The sequence below is a fragment of the Ctenocephalides felis genome, unplaced genomic scaffold (genome assembly GCF_003426905.1).
Source record: "Ctenocephalides felis isolate EL2017-DRISC unplaced genomic scaffold, ASM342690v1 CF-g0.4_SCAFFOLD_01886, whole genome shotgun sequence".
NCBI lineage: Eukaryota > Metazoa > Arthropoda > Insecta > Siphonaptera > Pulicidae > Ctenocephalides > Ctenocephalides felis.
In genome coordinates, this window is record NW_020538040.1 from 72,151,304 (window position 1) to 72,174,214 (window position 22,911).

Sequence of the window (22,911 nt, forward strand, 5' to 3'; positions counted from 1 at the left end):
AGTTGATTTTGCAGTATGTACGATTTTAAAAAAAAAAAACAACAAAAAAAATGAGATAAAAAGAAAAGATTGATTGATTGATTGAAATCTGATTGTTTTATACTTTAATATTGTTCTTAAAAGGACGCAAAGTTTAATTTTTTTATTAATTTGTATATATATATATATATATATATCATAAAACCGTAAATTAATAATTAAATTCATATTGTATTTTTTTTTCGATAATTACAAAACTAATTAACTAAAGCATTGTCTAGTAGTTCTTGTATCTTGCAAAAAGATACAAAAGTAGGTAAAAAGTACTATATATCTAAATAAATGCAAATAATATCTTTAATAATGCAATCAGTTTATAATGAAAGCATAATTATTACTCAAGACTTTCTTCGGAATTTAATTAGCTTCGAGGAAAATATGATCGTTAAATTGGAAAATAAATAACAAAGAGAATACCAAGCAACGACTTAAGGAAATTCAATTACAAGTCTTTTATAATGGAGTATTACCATTGAGCAGGGCGAAAATGCTAAAATAAAGCAAACAACTAATGCATACACACGTATATACTTATTTATACACACAAATATATTTATTTACAAACACATAAATATATTGATCAAGAGATTGCAAGAATTAAAACATTTTGTTGAACTAGGAATTTTAAATTACCAATATCGGTCATTTTTAAAAATTTTAAATTTATAGTTCAACAAAAAGTCTTAATCTTCGAAAACTTGGGGCAATTCTGGTATTGTTTTTAACTGTGGTCTTAGAAATGTTACTCACGGTAACGTTTCCAAAGTTTAAATAAACAAAATTAGTAAAAATTGAGTCCAATAACCGAAAAATTGTCATAATTTCACCAAAGCTCTAGGTTGCACTTTAATTTCCAAACATCGTGAGATAATTTCTTTAGCTAATTTTTGAAATCTTGATACGGAACCCATAGAAATGAAAACGAAATTTTTACTTAATATTAGAGTCTCTATAAAATGGAATCAATTTTTCATTCAAATCAATTTGAATAACCTATTACCCAACTATAATGATAACCAAAATTGAGATTATTGAAAACATGATGATTTGATTTTCAATTAGCAATAATTTGAAAACTTTTATCATACTAGATACCCAAATCGGATTAGATTGACAGCTGATTTAGCTTTTGCTAACGAAATATAGAGTTGTAATATTACTCATTCAGAATGTAGATTTTAATTACACACACTCATATATATATATATATATATATATATATATATATATATATAATAGGGTGGTCTATAATATGGATATTTTAGAATTTCTTGCATTCCAGGGGCTTCCAAATTGAAAAAAAAATCTCTAAAAGTTTTAGCGCTTACTGTTAACTTTAAAATAGTCCGCACTACAACCAAAGCTTTTTGGTTCTTCTTCCTAAGTAAAATTATTTCCTAAGTTTAATTTTTGTTGTAAATATTTTATTTCAGATCAAAATAAGTTAATACAATATTATTCTCAAAATTTTGATTCACTTGCCGCTGTGTTATAAAACTCTAACAAACGGAATTTCACCCATAATATTTCCATAAGGAACTTTGGTTGGAGTGTGGACTATCTTAAAGTTAATATTAAGAGCTAAAACTTTCAGAGATTATTTGGATATATTCTTCTGAGTATCCATATATTTGAATATTTTACCAATTCAGAAGCATTTGGGCAAAGATATTAGAAAATTCACATATTAAGGACCACCACAATACACACAAATATATATATATATATATATATATGTATATATTTGTGTGTGTGTATTGTGATGGTCCTTAATGTGTTTCACAAATTTTATGACAATTAGAATTAAACAAACTACAATACAAAATTTTACAACTAAAGTGATCTGTAAATTATTAAAAATCTAGTATCAATTACACGTTACATAAGTGCGAAAGAACAATTGTGGTAAAATAAGACAAAACAAGTATCGCAAACACAGTTCCAAGATTCCTTCCAATTTCTATTTACCTTGGCGGCATTCGAACTGTAGGGTTCGTCAAAGAGACTCCACATTTGCGGCTTCAGTCGCTGCCACCAGGATACGCTCCCTTTGTAATAGGCTTCCTCATAACCGAACTTACGCGCTACTTCTTCCTCACTCGGTTTCTCCGTGTCCAAGTCCAGCCGATCGAGCACGGCCAGGGTCTCTTGCGTGTCTCGATGCTGAAATAGATAAAATGAAATTATATACCGTCTAGATATTAAAAATTAGAAATAAGTTTAAAATATGAGTGTAGATCAACGCATAACTTCCTGCGTAGTAAACACTGAACAAATATAAAAAAAACATAAAAAGTAATTAATATCGCTATATATGAATAGATTATAAACCGATTTTATCGTAGACCAATGTTATGGCAAGGCTATGCTATGTATCTGTTTTCATACCAAAGGGTACTAAAACCTGGAAAATGTGGTTGCTGTTTAGTCAGGCATTTTGAATATAAAACCTAACCTAGAAAATGCACAAGCATCAAAAAAGCGATGTTATCATAACTGCATCTTTGAGATATGGTTCGATAACATACGAGTGAAATTGCATTTTTGTGTAAAACACCTGATCGCGCAGCGAATACATGGTATTTAGTAATATTTTGTATGAAAACAGCTACGTAACATAGCCAACATTAGTTATTTTACGCAGTGGCGGATTAAGCTTTCTGCCGCCCTAGGCCCTATCCGTTTAGGCGCCCTTTTTAATAGACAAAATTTTACTTTTTTTATTAAACAATTTATTTTAAATTATTTAGATATAATTTCTAACTTTGCGTTGGGTAAGTAATAGTAATTGCAAAAGAATCAAACATGTTTTTTTATCTTCACGTTTCAAGGCCCTCTGAACATATTGTAATACTTTTTTTTTGAATTATCAAATTATTTATTTCTCCCAAAAATTTTATTTTATTCTATTTTATTTCTCCCAAAAAGCTCATCAATTTAATAATTTTTATTTTAAACATGAAAATCAATAAAAATATTAATGAGGCGCCCCTGAATACGTTTGATTAGAAAATGAATAACATTCTATTTCATAATATAGAAATAAAATTATATAGAACAGGATCAATCCTTAAAATAAATTGCAGTGACAATTTTTCGGGTTTAAAATTTTGACATTCGGAAAAATTTGCCGCCCTAGGCCCGGGCCTCACGGGACTATCCTGTATTTATTTCCAGGTAACATATGTATTCTCTGGTCTCCCGTAGATAGCCCCAAATAAGTGTATGTAGCAGATTAGCTTTTCTTGGAAAATTTATTTTATTTTGATAAATTAATTTTTGTTAATGTTCGCTCTCGATGACTTCGTAATCTCTCAAGTCATCAGAAAGCTGTACCCCTGGACAATAATATAATATAATATAATATATGTATAAGTTTTAATTATGGTATACATTTATTCACATTTTTATTACAGTCAATGATTCAAAACTAATCTTCAAATACCAAGCCAGCAATGGAAATAACAAAATAAAATAAACTATTCTGTCGGGAGGTTAATTAGTTCTACATCCCGCACATGTCATTATAAGTGTACCTCATGATCACTTCTTATTCTTAGAGGTTTTCTCTTATATTTATCTTGATTTTATATCCGAAAATAGGCTTTTTATTTTGATTGCTTTTTATAACTATCTGCAAATGTACATTGTCATCGTTGCTGCATTAAGAATATTGATCTTGAGGTATTCTCCTAATAGTTTCGAGTAGGTTTCTCAAAGTTATTCTGCCCAAGAAAGCATTTTAGAATTCTAAGGTATAAAAAATGATCAAAAATTGCTATCAGGCTTAGAGAAATTTTAAACTGTCATTTTCAGCACTTTTTGCTTTGTATCCCAAACGAGTGGAATTGCCAGTGCCAAAAACCGTATCCATACATGCATAAACACACATCCATTCTTTGTAAGGTGTGCCAAAATGTTCAGAAGATTTAAAACGTAAAGATGTGCAAAAATGTTCATTTTGGATTTGTGCGATTATCATAACATACCTATATCTACCTAAAGTTAATAATTGTCAATGTTTAAATATTTGTAGTTAGACTTGTTGGCTATTAAACACACAATCACAGATAGTGTTTTAATATGTGTGTATGTAGATACATTTATTAATTAAATTTGTGATAAATTTTAAAAACAGTAATTTGTTACCTATTTAAAGGAAATCGTTACAATTGACGTAGCTACTACTACAAGTAGATTACAAAAAGCTCAACATTAATTAACATAATTTGCCTAGTAATAATATTATAGAGATAATCTCATTCATCATGTTATTTTACAATGCTATTAAATGCTAGATTTCACAATCACGATTTAATACTATCTGAGCTGATCCCTTCCTATCCTTAGCAGATTAAGAGAGACAATAACGGAATTATGAAGCTCTTATTTGTCATAGAGCAATTAAACTTCATAACTGTTTACACAAAAATCTGCAATTAGTAAAATGAGTAAACATTCAATTGCTGGAAGCTTTTGCAAAAATAATAGTATCACCAAGTTGACTCGATTTCGATACTACAGAAGGGGTTAAGGTACAGGTTTGAACATAAATTCAATGACAAAACTTTCGTTGATTTATGTACTTGCATTTACAAGATTTTGCTGAATGTAAATAGAATACGTTATTTCCATAAAATATAGCACGTTGATAAAAAATACTTTTGAGAATGTTGATTTTTTAGAGATTTTTTAGAAAGTATAGAATAATATCGTAGTACAACTGAACACAGTTTTTAATACGTATTAATTTTTAATTTTATAAGATTTTAAAATATCAATTTGATAAATTGTTGGCACTCTCCATTGCGTATCTTAATTAGATAATTGAAGATTTTTGAAGGTATATATTTTCACTGAAAAATATTGGTAACACTAGTCATGGCCTAAACTGGCTCTATTGATGGATATTATCGCGTAATATCTAATTAGTCGGATTTATATAACTAATGTGTATCGATTGACTTCTGCTTCCATAGAAAAGAAGATTAAGCCTAATTATATAATTAGCAATTATCATGTTTTACTGATATCCAAGATCTTGTTTTCTATGCAATCTATTATAATTCAATTTTTTTGTTAATAATCAAGATGAAGGGATTGGGAAGCAGTAACGGTTTGTAGCATAAAAATGAGTATTGTGATTTTATAACTTTACCTTCAATACTTATTTTAACGGAAAAAATTGAAGAATTTAAAAAATTCTTGAAAAGTAAAATATAGTTAATTTTTAAATATATTTTTAACAATCAACAAACAATAATAATTGGTAATTTAAAACATACAATAAATTATATATAAATGCAACAAAAACGTTATAAGCAAATTTTACACAATAGTAAAATAGATTGCATAGGTATCAATAAAAATGAGAGAAAAATTTCTTCATGAAGAATCTGGAATTTTTTAAATGTCAATAAAATTCATTCATCAAATCGTTCGTAAAACGAAGTTGATCTTTATCGAAAAGAAATAGAAGACTGAATTGTATTTGATTGGTTATTGATAACAAAAAGCTCAACTGATCACAAAAATATGGACATTTTGATATTATCAAACTAAATTTCAAAAATATCCTTTTTAGATTATAATAAAAGTACTTGTTATAATGAAACTTTTATCTTGAAATGCACATGGCACTAATCGTTTGTTTTAAATTGTTTCAGGCATATGCAAGTGTGATCAATCAAATGGACATTTTGAGAAGGTTTTGAGAATTCTTTTAATGACGACAAGGTAAAATGATTTACATTTGGGAATATTATGGAAATGGTCACATTTTTTCGAGATGATTGTGTAATTAATGTAATTTAAATATCATAAGGTTGAGGTTATAAGTCTTGAGTACTGAAGTGTGCAACTATTGCAGCGATTGTTCCAAATGATAACTGTTCATTGCAAAACGCTAATAGTAAATCATAGCAGATGTTTAATTACCGAAATACGTAATAATTATATATCATGTACAGTGATTCATCCTTACGTAATATATTATATAATGTACTAGCAAATATATGGCCGCACAGATGTCTTGACAATAAATTTGGTATCGTACTTCATACATGAAACCGAACATAATTCAGCCAACGGCGCTGGCGACCACATGCTGTTCTATGGTTTATGTAGAAAAGCTTTATTACCGTCAAGAATTTATTATATTGACTTTAACTCATTAGTTACAGAAAGACTACATTTTAACTTCCCGAAGGAGAACTTTATTTTTGCCAGACAATTCCAGTTGCTATTTTTATGATTTATCGACGTTTTAAGTCATTCTAAATCGAATGAGACCAAATTTCGATAGAGTATGTATGTATGTGTGCGTGCAAATTTTAATCTTTCATCGACGTTACCTCAAAAACGACTGAACCGATTTCAAAAAATTGAAAGCCATTCGATAAACTGTGATAAGTTTTTTTTTGATACGATCGACTGAGCGGTTTCGTTAAAATTAGCAGAAAAGTACAAAATTTTCCGTACACGTTTTAACCAAAAATTTTGAATCAATATTAAAAATTTAAAAATCTATTCGGAACATATCATTTAGGTATTGCGCTGATTATTTTTTAGCGCAGATCGGCTGAATCGTTAATTGATTGTTAACCTTTTTTTAATGAAACGTTGTATGGCAATAGAGTTCCTGGTTTTAATGAACATGCTAAAACACAAGAGGCCTACGATAAGTGGTAAAAATTTATTAATGCTTTGATTAATCAGCCATGTATTTCAAATATACTTTGTGCATATACGAGATTATCTCGTATTAGGTGGTTATTTGTTTCTCAATAATGTGCAATGAATAAAATTGTACAAAATTAATCTGCAAGTTTTTCTCACATTATGGTGCTCAGCAACAATTGGGTATACAGTAGAACTCCAATTATCCGAATTAATGGGGACCGAGACCCATTCGGATAATCAAATATTCGTATAATCGGAGTTTTTTTTTTAAATTGCCATTGGAGAGAAAAAAAAGTTACGTTTTGATATTGCACTATTTTTTATTAAATTAAATGAAAGAAACATAATATTTTCACATGTTTTAAATATAATTAAAATGCACTTATGTATAAGTTTAGAAATAAAAATCATTGTTTTTTAAATATCTCCGTTAAATAAAAACAAACAATGTGCCTACACTGGCTTCGCTGGTGGAAGAATAATAGCGCACTTAGACTTTTTTTGAACAATTTTTTTTTCTGAAAGTGATTCGGATAATCGGCGATTCGGATAGTCGGAGTTCGGATAATTGGAGTTCTACTGTACTTATAAATTACTTCTAATTAACATATTGATATCTTATTTAAAGTCGATTATTTACACATATAGGGAAGTTTATGCAACTTTTTTTGCTTTTGTTATAGCAAAAATACAACTCACAACTGTTTTTAAATATATTTGCATAAATAATTGAAGTGTATCAAAAGAGAGAGAACATAGTTTCAGCATTCTCAAGTAAAATGTGCTTAGAAAGTTCATGTTGTTGAAACTAATTTGTTTCCTATTTTGCACAAAGAGTAAAATTCAATTTGCCAATTCAAAAACTGCAGTTAGTTTTAGCTAATCTATTGAGAAATATCAACCTTTTTTTAATAAAATTCAAAATACCTATATCAGATAATTGCGTTTATAAAATTAACCTAAAGCAATCTCAATTTTGTTCACATAAATATGGGCTCAAGTAGGGCTTTTAATCGATTTAAATTTCATTTCAAAAATTTCTAAAATTTTGAGATTCTTCTAAACTAGCTGTGCAGAGAAGAAATTGACCTATTTTTAAGCGAAATATATTATAAGCAAATACATTTCCTAGGCAAAGTTTCATATAAATTTATAATGTTTTAATGAATATTTTGTGTTATGTAGAAACAGCTTTATTATATTGCATTATAACTCTGATTTCAAATGCATTTTATTTAACTACCTTCCAAATTGATTGCAATAATTTACAAATTACCAATGACGTTCATTTAGCACATAACTACCTTTCATAAAATTTGCATAATGCGAATTAAACACAAATAATATGACTACCATTAACATTCAACTGCAAATATATCGAAAACATAAATAAAATCATTACGGAAATGCAAATAAAATAAATATGAAATTGCAATTAAATACTTAGCGTGGAGTTTTCGAAATAATATAAAATTATTAAACATACGTTTTTATTAATTTTCCCAGCGTTTTGTAGCGTTCCAATTATAATATTTCTTGATAAAGAATTTAATAAGCGCGCACGCCTTACAAACACATTGTACGACGAACATGCTTGTTCGCAATTACATCGTTTATGAAAAGTTGTTTTTGCTTATTATTAAATAAGATAATATATATGTTCCTCGTTAATGAACATATTATTTTATTTTCTTTATTCAATAACACTGATTGTGTTCACTTCTGTTTTAAATAAAGAAGCTTATATCAATTGTAGTTGCTTTGCATAATGTAGAAATTTGGTTAATAACGTTAAGTCAATAATAATAGAACAAACTTCGCAATTTATAACTTGAATTACGCAAGTTAATTTTTAAGAAATTTAGAATTTTATTCATGGCTATACAGCATGGTTTGCGGTGTCTTATGTGCGATAAAAAAATAACACCTGGAATTTAATATTATGTTACTAAACTAAAAGCAATTTGTTTTTTTATTTGTTGTTTAATTATGACATTTAGGAACTGGATATGTTCCATTTTTAGTTTTTTTTTTGTCAAAAACACTTTTTTTGATGAAGATTACAGGATATTAAGAAAAGAATTAAAATGGAATATATTATGTACCAGGCAAAAGTAAAGAAAGGTACATATACCGTATATATTTTCTATATAAAATTCTTCTGTACGGGTGTATGATTTGATACTTGTCCTAAACAATTATTCGGATTTTGATAATTATTTTTAGAGTTTGTCAAAGGATTTTTTAAAGATTTAGTGAATACAGTAATATTATATAAATTAGTGGCAAAAATTACAAAAAAACACTTATTTTTTGGCATTGAAAACATTTGAACCGTCATCTGCTAGAAACGTCAATTCACTTGAAATTTGAATTTAGCTGAAATTATGAGCTTAGATAATATTAGAATATAATATACAAGAAAAATGTAATCTCTACATTATTATTGCCGAAAAGCAGCTGAGATATGCCAGAAATTAAAATGATATAAGATACAGCCAATAGTATATGTTGGCAGATGAAATTATATAATTCAGTTTAATAAATAACGCAATAAGTCTAAAATTGCATATACATTGTTTTAAACTTATGCATTTTGGTTTACTTTACTAAATTATTTAACAATATAAAAAAATATTTCTACTTATTAAAACTTGATTTAAAATTTCAAAAATTCTAGTGTGTCAAAAATTCATTTGTTTGGCATTGCATATGGAATATTTAACAAGTTGATCTTTGATTGAACAGTGCTTATATGAACTAGATTTTTGAATTAATTCATCTAAGATTTGAACACAAACAATGAGGTTTATTAAATTATTAGTAAGAAAAATGTACTTTAGAAATTATAGATGCCAAAAAGCAACTAATGTATCGTACGAGATTATGAAAATTATAGACTAAATTATTATGGCATATATGTTGTGTGGTAAAATCAAGTGTGATATTGTTTTTTATTATATCATTTTTTTCTGAATTTCTTATACTGCTTATGGTATGACCATAAATGAATCACAAATGCAGGGCATCAAATAGTATTTTAAAAAGTATAGGATATGATAATAAAAAATTGGAACTTTTGAATAGCAGACGTGGGTACAGGACAACAGTTTGTCGGGATATCAAGTATATATACATATATATATATATATATATATATATATATATATATATATATATATATATATATATATCTGTTAATAATGGTGTATATGTCAGTGTTTGAAATCTGCAACAAGTATATGTTGACTGAGGGCAATTTAATGATGTTATCATAGCTGACGAAAAGGACAATCAAAAGGGTAACTAACGTAAATATTAAGTTTGAACTCTGCTTACTTATCGCATCGGATTTATTTAGACGGGATGATCCGCAAATAATTAACTAAAGTAAACTTTGAAGTATTGTTATTGCAAGCTATACCTTTCACTTAATTTGAAATAAGAGCTTGAAATAGGAGTCAACTAGCAAAATTTATAAGAAATACATTAACAATGAAATTAAACTGGTTACTTCTCATATTGGGATTACTTTTATATATATATATATATATATATATATATATATTCAATAGATAAGTCCTGGATTTTTTCAATATATTGATTGTTTCTTTTCCGAACAGTAAATCCAATAATAAAAAACAATTTGTTTTTTGAAGATGTTTAATACGACGTTTCGGAACTAGGTACGTTCCATCATCAGGTTTATTCTGTCAAATACAATGTTTTTTAAAATACTGATTAACATTAATTAACAATGGTCAATACAGATTAATTAGAAAAAAATTTTGTTATAAAGGAATGGATTATGTACCGGATAGATAGTAATAAGACTTAACTAAAAAAGGTTTTATATAAAATTGAGAAGCAAAATTATTTACCTGTAATAATTTATATATCCATATCACTAATATTTTTTTGTTAAAAACACTCGATTTTTTTGGAAGATATTTGTAGATGTTACGACTACACAAGACTTAAACACACTGATATGGATTTCTGTCTGCCAGATGTAAAGGACAAAGCACGGAACTCTTGGCAAAAATGATTTTTTATGGCTCTTGTTTGGTAATTTACGAAAAAAGGAAAAATATTGCTTTAGTAAATGTTGAGAAATATTATGTATATATATATATATATATATATATATATATACATACATACATGAACATGTATATGCACACCTACATACTCATACATACATATGCACATATCTATATATTAATGTATCCACAATTATACACATGAACACATATGCAAGTGTATGTGTATAGTGTATACCCAAAAACATACATATAAGCATATATATGGATGTACATATATTACAACATATATACATGTATATATATACACATATTCAAAAACTATTAGGATTAATTATTTTTAAAAAGACTTTTTTCTGAAAGCAGTTTAATCTTTTTGAATTCGTCAAAAAGTGTTAATAAAAGATCAGATCACAATATCATTCATGACTCATATTTAAATTTTTTAAACCTGATTAAAAATAATTAATCCTAATAGTTTTTGAATATGTGTATATATATACATGTATATATGTTGTAATATATGTACATCCATATATATGCTTATATGTATGTTTTTGGGTATACACTATACACATACACTTGCATATGTGTTCATGTGTATAATTGTGGATACATTAATATATAGATATGTGCATATGTATGTATGAGTATGTAGGTGTGCATATACATGTTCATGTATGTATGTATATATATATAATATATATATATATATATATATATATACATAATATTCTCAACATTTACTAAAGCAATATTTTTCCTTTTTTCGTAAATTACCAAACAAGAGCCATAAAAAATCATTTTTGCCAAGAGTTCCGTGCTTTGTCCTTTACATCTGGCAGACAGAAATCCATATCAGTGTGTTTAAGTCTTGTGTAGTCGTAACATCTACAAATATCTTCCAAAAAAATCGAGTGTTTTTAACAAAAAAAATATTAGTGATATGGATATATAAATTATTACAGGTAAATAATTTTTGCTTCTCAATTTTATATAAAACCTTTTTTAGTTAAGTCTTATTACTATCTATCCGGTACATAATCCATTCCTTTATAACAAAATTTTTTTCTAATTAATCTGTATTGACCATTGTTAATTAATGTTAATCAGTATTTTAAAAAACATTGTATTTGACAGAATAAACCTGATGATGGAACGTACCTAGTTCCGAAACGTCGTATTAAACATCTTCAAAAAACAAATTGTTTTTTATTATTGGATTTACTGTTCGGAAAAGAAACAATCAATATATATATATATATATATATATATATATATATATAAATCAAAATTAAGTTAAGTTAGATGAAGATTATTTTTTGAACTATATTGCCATCTGTAAATTGACTAGAAAAGCTCTGATGAAATGAGAAATGAATAATATTGAAAGTAGTTCAAGATTATTAAGCGCCTGTTTGCTAATGCATTACGTGACTGTAATTCATCATAGACGAAAAGCTTCAGTAAAGTGATAAATATTTATTTCATCAGTATCGTTACGAGGAAAAACCAACACGATATTAAAGCAGAACGTTCACTACATCAGACATTTAAAGTGACCGCCTTTGTGGAAAATGTGGACAATTTTCACCTGACGCAAAGAGTTGTGTATTAAAGTTTATGGACTGGACTGGATATTTGAGATTCAGTAATATTTTTGCATTTAGCTGGACATTGAATATTTTAAGATCGAGCATAAAAGTCAGAGCGGGTAAAAAGGGTTACCGCCATTATTTGAAAAACAAATATACATTGGCATCAACAAGCCAATGAAAAATCTGATGTATATGTATAACCAGCCATTTTATTGAATCGAGAGGCATAGCCATCAGGAGATTCGGCCAGATTGTCAAATTTATATAAAAAGTTTTTTTTTTTTCTTTGCTAGCTTTTTTAATTTATGAGCAAGTTTGCTAGTTACAGCGAAATTTACTGACGATGCCGACAAAATTAATTCTAAATTGCATTAACTCATAGTAGAGATTCAAATTATATTATGTACTAATAGTACAGGACAATTTACAAGCATAGCAAGTTTTCATTTTCCAACATTTCAACCGTGCTGCACTCATTATATATGCTGAATAAGATCATGGCAAATGTCAGTGTGCTCCCAACAAAGTGAATCCGGATAGTGAAACCGTTGGTAAATATTACACTCAAACAAAGGAGATGGTTTTGTAATTAATTTATCTGTTGAAATTTACTTTTAAATTTCATTAAACACCGGTAATTATCGAACAATTTGACGAGGATAATTTCTGATTTAGAATGTACAAAAAATTATGACTTCAAGCCCGCCAAGCTAATACGCGTTGAAATTCTTTAGAAAATAAAGCAGTTTTTGAATTACATAATTTTCTTTCAAAAACCGTATTAGGTCTTGTTAAGTTAAGTAAAAAATCTAATTTTTGGAATATTTTGGCATACCTTAGAAAATAGTATAAGTGCGGATACAATTTTTTCTCGACGATTTCCAGAGCACCGATTAATCAAGAAGCATTCGGTTCCTATTGATGGAGAAACGTGCTGATTAGTTGTTCGCAAAGGTAGTTGCATCCGTTTCGAAAATAGAGGCCAAAAAGAGCAAAAGATGGCAATTCAGTTTTTGAAAGAACGGAACGTCCGATTTGAATAATTCAAAAAGTATTTCACTTATATTATTGGAATAAAGAATTTTATAGAGATTTTAATAATGAGTACAAATTTTGTTTACATTTTTATGGTTACCGTATCGAGATCTATAATGTTTAACCGTTCGACTGCAACGCGGCGCTCACGCGCTTCGATATTTCATCTCTAAAACAGCTACGCAACCCGATAATTTCGAATAAGTTCAACATTATCAAAGAAATCTATTTTGAAGTCTGTCAAAAATATTAAAAAAAAATTGAATTTTAAAGTTTTCTAACTCTTCTATTACGATACGGGAAGTTCCATTTGCGTTAATGCACGATGCCAAGCACCTCAGGTTCGGGTGAATAATAAAACGTTTATATATCTATGATGATGAGATTGTAATCGTAATTTTCTCTTGTATTTTGTGATAATTCGACTTACCGCTCCCTTTCAGTCAAAATTGAATTTATTCGGTTCGTTCTTGAAAAGCGCTCAGACTAACTGCTACGTTTAGTAAGTTTACGCTCGATAAGTTCAAACGGAAGGGTCAGTTCCCATAAAACATTTAATCAATAAACTTTGAGAACAGCTATTGAGAAAAACTTTACGAACAACACATATGTTATTACCCAAGTATTATAGATATTTGAGCTCTTTCATGCTGCTTACAATTTATATGAGCAGTTTGGATATACAATATTTATTCATTTATATAAATATACAGATTTTTATTCATTTTTACCAATAAATGTACGTCTTTAGTAACTTATTACAGATTACTTTTATATTTCATGATACTAAAAGCCCATCAGTCATTTAAGCTTAAAATAGGTAAAAATCTCGGAATTCGAGATACCCAGCTGTGAGTCTGTAAATACTTGTATATTGATACCCTAAAGTTATCTCAAAACCTACATATGGTATTGACACCCTACCATATGGTGCCAATATACAAGTATTTACAGACTTACAGCTGGGTATCTCGAATTCCGAGGTGAACTTACTATAATGATTGGACTACTCATAGATACTGTAAGCAATTGAATGTGTGACGAATATATATCATTGAATGTGTGTGAAATATATTTCATTTTAATCAGCAGTTAAAGATTTAAAAAAAAATCAAACAATTCTGAAAATTACAGAACATTTTATTTAATCAATTTTTTTTAATCAAATAAATACGCGCGGTATAACGTAACAAGAGAAATTTTGGGAATTTTTTTTCTGTAATTTTCAATATGGACATAATGCAGTTAGAAAAAAAATGTTAATAATGGTCAACAAGCAATATTATAAGAACTATTCTCTCACTTTGAAAAAGACGCACTTAATTTCTTAAAAATCCGTCGACTTATTGGGTATAGTTTTAGGTAATGCGCTCGTTCGTTAGAGGTTAATTTTACTATTTATAATAATATTTAATATTATAATATTTATTGCTTCAATTAATAACCTATAAACACTCAAACAAACCGGATTGTAAATGTTTTTAAATTAGTTTATTGTTATTATCATTTTTATTCTTAAAGTGTTACAAATTACATTTACTATATAATTATATACAATCAAATAAAATAAAAGCGCAAAAATAACTTATAAAATGTATATGACTAATGTACGTGTATACAAAGCCAACAAATAAACAATAAAAAAATTACATAGAATATTATATTTGACAAAATATTTCACTCAATCAAGGCTAGAATGTTAGCTGAAACGTATTGAATAGTAAATTTAAAATGAATTTTAAGAAAACTTTCATACAATTTTTTATTGATGAAACGCCCGATCTTTAAACACAATTAATACAGGATAGCGAAACTTACAGGTCTGCGAGTAAAAAAGGTTTACCACCAATATCTCAAAAATAAGTAAAGTTAAGAGTTTTTGAAAGGCATCAGCTTGATTCTTACCACGATGCAATCGGAAGATAAACGGCAATGTATGAAAATTTATAACTAAAGTATTTCCTTTCGTTGTTAGTTTTCTTGATTCAACGTTTTTTTTATATATCCTCTATAAAAGCTTACACGAGGGTGGGGTAAAAAAGATCAACTGAACCTTTACCCTGACAAAGATGTAAATAATGAAAAATAGTAAATAAAAAATAATATAGTTAAAAAAGCAATTTTACAAGAGATGAATTAAATAAATTTTTATCCTAACTCTGCTAATGAATATTTCTGACAAAATATTAAATCAGGATTATAAAAAGTGTTATCTCTGAAAAACTATCCACGAAATCTTTATTTGTATTGGTGTATTATAACAATTATATTGTAAAATTGCTTTAGAAGTATGATTAAAAAATTGGATCTGTTCGGCCCCCTGGTTATCCCCCCCACCCTAGTAGATAAAAAAGTGACAAAAACGTGACTTAAACCAAGTGACAAGAATACAAAAAAACATATTTTTACAATGATGAATTAGCAGGGAGTTTTACTTAACGCAGTCAGATAGTTGTTTGTTAGACATGTGTTATTTGTTGTGATGTAATATTTTAATAAACATTTATATGTTTGTTGCCACCATTAATAAGAATACAATTAATAGCAAATTTAAGATTTATAAGAATATATTTAATAGCATGATGTCTATCTAACTAAATTACGTATATTTACTTAAATAATTGAGCGCGGATTAAGAAAACGATTTTTTGGAAAATGTTGCTGATTTAAGGCCCAAGTTTTAAACTTTGTTAAAAATATAAATCTAGTCTATGATTACTTTTACTAGTTATTCATTGATAATTAACTATTTTACGACTTCAATGTTTGTAAGATTGTAAGTGCATCCAATACCACATCTTTTTTTGCAACTAAAAATGTAAAGAATACTTCAATAGATGTTATATCGGTAATGTTACTAGTATGGTTGAATAATTTGCTTGAAGCAGAACTCTTGTCAGATTTCAATTAAATATTATTTATAAATTAAAGTATTCATTTAGACGAAAATATTAAAAATGCTGCTATAGTAAAACAATATGCATGTAATAAATTAATTGTGTGAATCATTTACCGTCTGTTAGCATTCGTGCTCTATCCATAATGAACTACGAGGCTTCCTTCGGGATTTAAAACAAACGAAGCGCTGACAATGGAATTTAACATAAGCCCGGTATCATAGTACATTCGTGAAGATGTCAAACTAAGACTAACGAAAGAACAAACGCCCCAGACGCCTCAGACGCCCCAGACGCCCGTGGAACAGATTTTCTCGACTTCCTTTTCCGTCCCTTCAACGCGTAAATGAATCACTGACAGCTTCCTGAGTTCAAGTCGGCTCTAATGTGATTACGTATTAAATTAATTAACTACAATCAATATTGCGTAGTTTCGAAATGTTTTTCATTCTTTAAAAGCGCCTAAATATCTACTATTAACGGAACATATTTGTAATAATCTCGACTATGAACTCGATATGTTAGCTATTTATATATTCATTTATAGACTAGGGCGGGGCACAAAGGTTCAATTGCACTTTAAGCAATTATATTATAGAAACCAAACCAATTATATCATTACAAATAACACATATCAAAGACTATGTTTAGTAAAACTTCATTTTGCTGTTTTTCCAAAATTCGTCACCTGGTTATTTTTACCCCATATGAGTGGTAAAATGAGATGGCCAAGGGGCAAACAGGATCAATGTATTATTTTTAATTTCAAACAGATTTTACAAGATGATTGCTACATTATTTCACCAATGCAAAATATTTTCATGGGTACAATTTTTGCAGAAATAATACTCTATATTGCCTTGATCTGATATATTGTCAGAAATATTATCAGCATAGTTGGAATAAATATTTATTTTATTGATAGCTTGAAAAATTGCTTCTTTCAACTTGATTTATTTTGTCATTCACTATTTTATACTTTTTACACATTTACCAGAGTTCAGTTGGTTACTTTTACTTCGCGTAAGCTTTTATAGAGGGTATATGAAAAAACTGTTAAATCGAACTTAAAATTTACAATACATCTTATAAAACAATTAAATAACGCATACTTAAAAGTATATTAAGGTTTCGTAAACTAAACAACAGTGCACAATAAAAAAGCCAACAACGAAAGAAAATATTTTTGTTAGGGCGTTTGTCGTTTATCTCCCGATAGCAATGTCGTATGAATTAAGGTGATGGCTGGTTATACATTTTTTTCCCTCTATTTTCAAATATTGTTCTTAAACAGTTCTTAACTTGACTTATTTTTGAGATAACGGCGATTGACCTTTTTACCCATAGACTTTTAACTTCGTTCTACGCTATAATTAAATAAACCTATTTTAAAATACCATTTTAGCGTATGACCTTACTGTATACACAAATATCGCTATTGTATAATATTTAACATAAGGATTTTCATTGGTGCATTTAATAGTAAATTTTGTTAAGATCTGATTTGTATTTTTATATTATCTAATACACTACAAATTGAAATGAAGTTTTCTGAAGTCAATTATATCAACTTCCCAAAGGAGAAGTTCATGTTTATCCTAGAAAATCCGGTTTGATAATTTTACGTTTTTTCGACTTTTGAAGTCATTTTTTTTTTTTTTTTTTTATTTTTTTTAATTGTATATTTATTAATCATTCAATAATACAATTATTTCAATACATTGTAATCTTAAAACTATAATCAACATAATCTGAATTGCTTAAAGCAAAATTTTAATTTATTTAAAAACAAAATATATATTTATTACTGCCAAACTCCTTCCTAGTCATCCTTTTTCTTCTAATTTCGTTCAGAAAATCGTATAGTGATTTATTTTTCTCCAAATTATACCATACTGTGGCAGAAACAAACCACAGTAAAGCTCTTTGCTTTTCACTATTTTTTAGTTTGATTTCAAAAATATTTTTAATGTCCATTTTTTGTAAGTCTATACCACAAGTTGTTTTGATTTTTTCCGTGGTCCATTTCCAAATTGTTGCAGCCATTCCACATTCTTGTATTTTATGTTGAATTGAATCATTTTTTTGGCAAAAATTGCATTTGTTATCAGTTGTTATCTTATGTCTTAATAAGCGGTCTTTTGTTGCAATTTTTTCATTTAATACAAGATATGTTTTGGATCGCCATAAAGTAGGAATATATTTATTAGATATATTTTTCCAGATTATATTCCAATTCAGATCTGGGTATTTACCTTCAATTGGATTTATAATTATAATTTTATTCAATTCAGAATAAATATGTTTTGTTGTGATATTTATATCATTATATTTTATCACCAACTTTATAATTTCTCTGTATACTGTGGGAATTTGAAATATGTGATCTTTATTGTTTATTTTTAATATATAATTCAATATTAAATTTTTGTTTTCGCAATTTTCTCCATTTATGATTTTTATAAAGTTCCTGGTGATAAGTGCATCTGCTTTGTTCTCTACATTAATGAGGTTTAATCCACCTTCTTCATACTTTTTTTCCATTTGTTTTCTTTGAATTTTATATAAATGGTTTTGCCATATAAATTCATTCACTATATTCTGAATTTCTTTAATTATAATCTTTGGAGCAGTTAAGATTTGCGCAACATACCACAATTTTGATAATGCATATATATTCACAAATCTTACTCTCTGAATCAGATTGAAGTTTCTACTTTTTCCGTTACATAATATATTTCTGACACTATTTTTTACTTTATTCCAGTTTTCCATGGTTGTATCTTCCAAATTCCTTCTAAATGTTAATCCTAAAACCTTAATTCTATCAGTTATTTCTATGTTTGTATTTATTTGCCTGCTTCTCCAATTTCCTACTTCTAAAATTTTAGTTTTGGATTCATTTATGGTGAGATTTGAAGCTTTTTTATAGTGTTCTAAAATATGTTTAATCATATCCAGTTCATTTATATTTCTCATAATTATAGTCACGTCATCAGCATATGCAAAAATATGATTTGTTCTATTTAATGTTTTGTGAAAAGTCCTAATTAGCGGTTCTAAAACAATACTAAATAGCAACATTGATAATGGGCATCCTTGTCTTATAGATTGTTCAATTCGAAAATTTTTTGTTGTGTATCCATTTATTAAGACTTTTGACTTCGACAACTTATAATAATTTTTAACAAAATTAATAACTTTTGATGGAAAATTCATTTTATTCATTATTTGGAAAAGAAAAGTATGTGATACCGTATCAAATGCTTTTTGGAAATCGATATTCATAATTCCCATGTTTTCATTTTGCGTTATATCACAACACTCTATGGAAGATCTTATTCCTTCTAAATTATATGAGATATTTTTATTCGGTATACCACATGTTTGCTCACTACCTAATATTTTACTAATTTTAAATTTTATTCTGTTAGCAAGAATTTTATTTAGTATTTTTATATCACAATTCAAAAGAGTTATCGGCCTATAGTTTTTTATAGTATGTTCTTTGCCTTTTGGTATTAAGGTGATTATCCCTTCGAATAGCCGTTGATTTCTAACATCTTGAAAAATTTTATTCAATATATTTAAAAAATCATTTTTTATGATTTCTATATGATACTTATAAAATTCATATGGTATTCCATCGGGTCCTGGTGTCCTGTTGTTACTCATACTCTGTATTACCTCACATAATTCATCGATTGTTATCTCTTTATTGAGGTCTTCTGCATCAGTTGTTGTTAGAAATTTTGTAATATTTTGTAATAACATTATTTGGTGTTTTTCTGAAGAATCTTGGATTTTAAAGCTTTCTTCAAAATAATTTTCAACATGTTCCAAAATGTCTTTCGTTTTTGTAAATATTTCTTCATTTTTTTTAACTCCTTTATATACGAACTGTTTTTGTTTTTGATATCTCTAGCGTAACTAAATAACGACGCATTTTCATATTCATCAATAGTCTTAATTTTACTTCTTATCATTGTTCCATTTAAATACTTTTTTTGCATTAATATGATCCTTGTTTTTATTCTCTAATTTGTTCCGTTAAATCTTCTCCGCTATCTTCTTTCTGCGACATATCTATTAACAAATCTTGCATATTGTTAATAGTTTGTCTTCTCATGTTTGCTGCATCAATTGCCATCGATTTGAATAATCTTTTAATTGTTGGCTTCATTTGATCAATCCACCAACTTATTACGTCATTTTATATTTATATGTATTTTTATTTTTATTGTATATTTCTTGAAAAATATTGGTCGAGTTTTTCAACGTTTCTGTATTCAATTTCCATATTCCTTTTCCATAAATTGGTAATTTATAATCAGTTATATATTTTATTTTAAGCATATGGTGATCACTAACACTTACCGGAATTATTTCTGTATTCTTAATTGTATCCGCAATATTTTTAGATACATATGCTCTGTCTATCCTAGATTTTGTAGAATGTCTTACGAAGGTAAATTTCACTAAATTTCCATACTGCTTTTCCCATGTATCTTTAAGATCCAGTTGTTGAACTAATCTATTTAAACCATTACAGAAATTTGTGTAATTACCTTGCTGGTCTTTTGCATTTATCACGCAATTGAAATCTCCTATTAAAATCAATCTACTGTTATCGACTATATGTGGCAGTATATCATTTTCAAAGAAGAAATTTCGAATGTTTCTATTTTTGCTTCCAGATGGAGCATAAATACAAATAATTCTATTTTTGTCAATAGTGATTGATGTTATTCTTCCATCAGTTGATAATACAGGATTTTCTACAGCAATTGTATTCCGGTATATGATCGCCGTACCTCTTTCAATGTTTTGATTATTATGCAATACATCATAACCAAAACATGAAATTTTTAAATTCGACGGTACTTCTTGTAGACACGCCACGTCTACATCGAAGTCTCTTAATATTTTCCTGATTATGTTAATTTTGGTAACAGAATATGAAGCACAAATATTAAGGCTAATTATTGTCCTTGTTACATTCATTAGAATTTTTTAATGATGGTATTGGTACTTTATCTACTATTTTTCTAATTTTTTCGTGTTGGTCCATTAGTGTTTCCATCATTGTTTTATGTTTTTTACATTCTGTTCTGTTGGTTTTTTCTGAATCAATATTCGCATTTATAATACTTGCTAGTATTATTGCGGAGTTCGGATCATTTTCAGTGTTTATATTTTCTACAATAATGTCCATATTCATCGGCTCGTCATCGTTTTGTTCTATTATTTTATTTTGATTTATGTTTGTTGCTATATCTGGGTTAACTACTGGTACTGATTCTGGTTTACTGTTGGTACTATTTCTATGTCTTGTAATAATATTTCGTCTCCATCTTTATTTCCTGTTATTTCGCTGTATAATTTTTTCTTATTTTCACTGTTTTTTCTTTTTTCACATTGGCTGATTATGTGCGTTGTTTCAAAACAATACGCACATGTTTTCGGCTGGTTATAATATGTAATTAACGCTTTATCGCCATTAATGTGAATAAAAGATGGAATGGGCTTTTCCAGAATCATGTCCACTAATCTTGTTCCTGTTAAATTTCTTATTCGTATCATCTATACTCCTTTTCGGGCTACTCACATATTCGTTCTGAATGTTTTTAACAGTACCATATTTAGATAGATGCAACCCAATTGTCTCGTTATTTGTTTCAAAGGGAATTCTATATACTCTAATTCTTGTAAACTTGTCATCTGCATATTTTATTTTTATATTATTATATTCGTTATTTGCCATTGGGATCTTATTGTTGTCAATACCGTTTTCTATTAAATTCTGGCAAATCTCTAATTTATTGAATTTTATATATATGCCTTTCGGCGTCGTTTGATAACCGATCATTTCGTTTTCTAAATGTTCTAAACTCTTAAATATCCATAGATATATTTCTTTCGCATTGGGTCGCAATTTGTTTTCTTCAAATTGCACCCAAATTGTATTATAACGTTGCACCATTTTTCGAATTGTCCCCGTTCCGAACGGGGCTCGCTCACTATAAAAACGGGTTTGTTTACATGCGCTGTGTTATGTTCTTGTTTTCTATTCACTTCACTTTATTCAAATTTAACTATATTTACCTGAATATTATTTCGATGTGCACTGTTCGAAAGTCAGATTGCGACTGAGTCATTCGGATCGAATGAAACCAAATCTAACAACAAGTAAATGTGCAATGTTTGTTTGTTTGACGATTTTTGACCTTTAATTTTCAGTAAAAGCAGAAAATTAGTTTTTAAAATAAACAGTCGAAAGTTGATTGAAGTTAATATATACACACATAGAAGAATTTTGCAACTTGCTTAGAAGCAAAATGCCATATAAAACTAGATATTTTGATTCATTACTTATATATATATAATATATATTAATATATTTTGATATCTTGAATTGATGTTGATATATCTGTTTAATTTGAGTTTAATATTCGGGGCGTAAATCACTAAAAATAGTATGGTTTTTTAAAAAAATTTATTTATTTAAATCATACGTTTGGTAGCATTTAGCCATCCATTCAGTGGTAATCAAGTTAACTATAAAAATTAAAACTAAATAAATTATATGAAAGAAATTTCAAGAAAATACAATAATAA

The 22,911-nt window shown here is 27.8% G+C and overlaps 1 protein-coding gene across 1 annotated transcript in view; it reads right to left on the reverse strand.

Annotated features, from left to right (window-relative positions):
- LOC113375308 (potassium voltage-gated channel protein Shaw) overlaps positions 1–22,911 on the reverse strand; it is a 315,710-nt gene that overhangs the window by 59,647 nt on the left and 233,152 nt on the right. Inside the window, exon 5 of the mRNA XM_026615246.1 lies at positions 2,008–2,202. Coding sequence (XP_026471031.1) covers positions 2,008–2,202 — 195 coding nt within the window. The remainder of the gene's footprint in view (positions 1–2,007; positions 2,203–22,911) is intronic.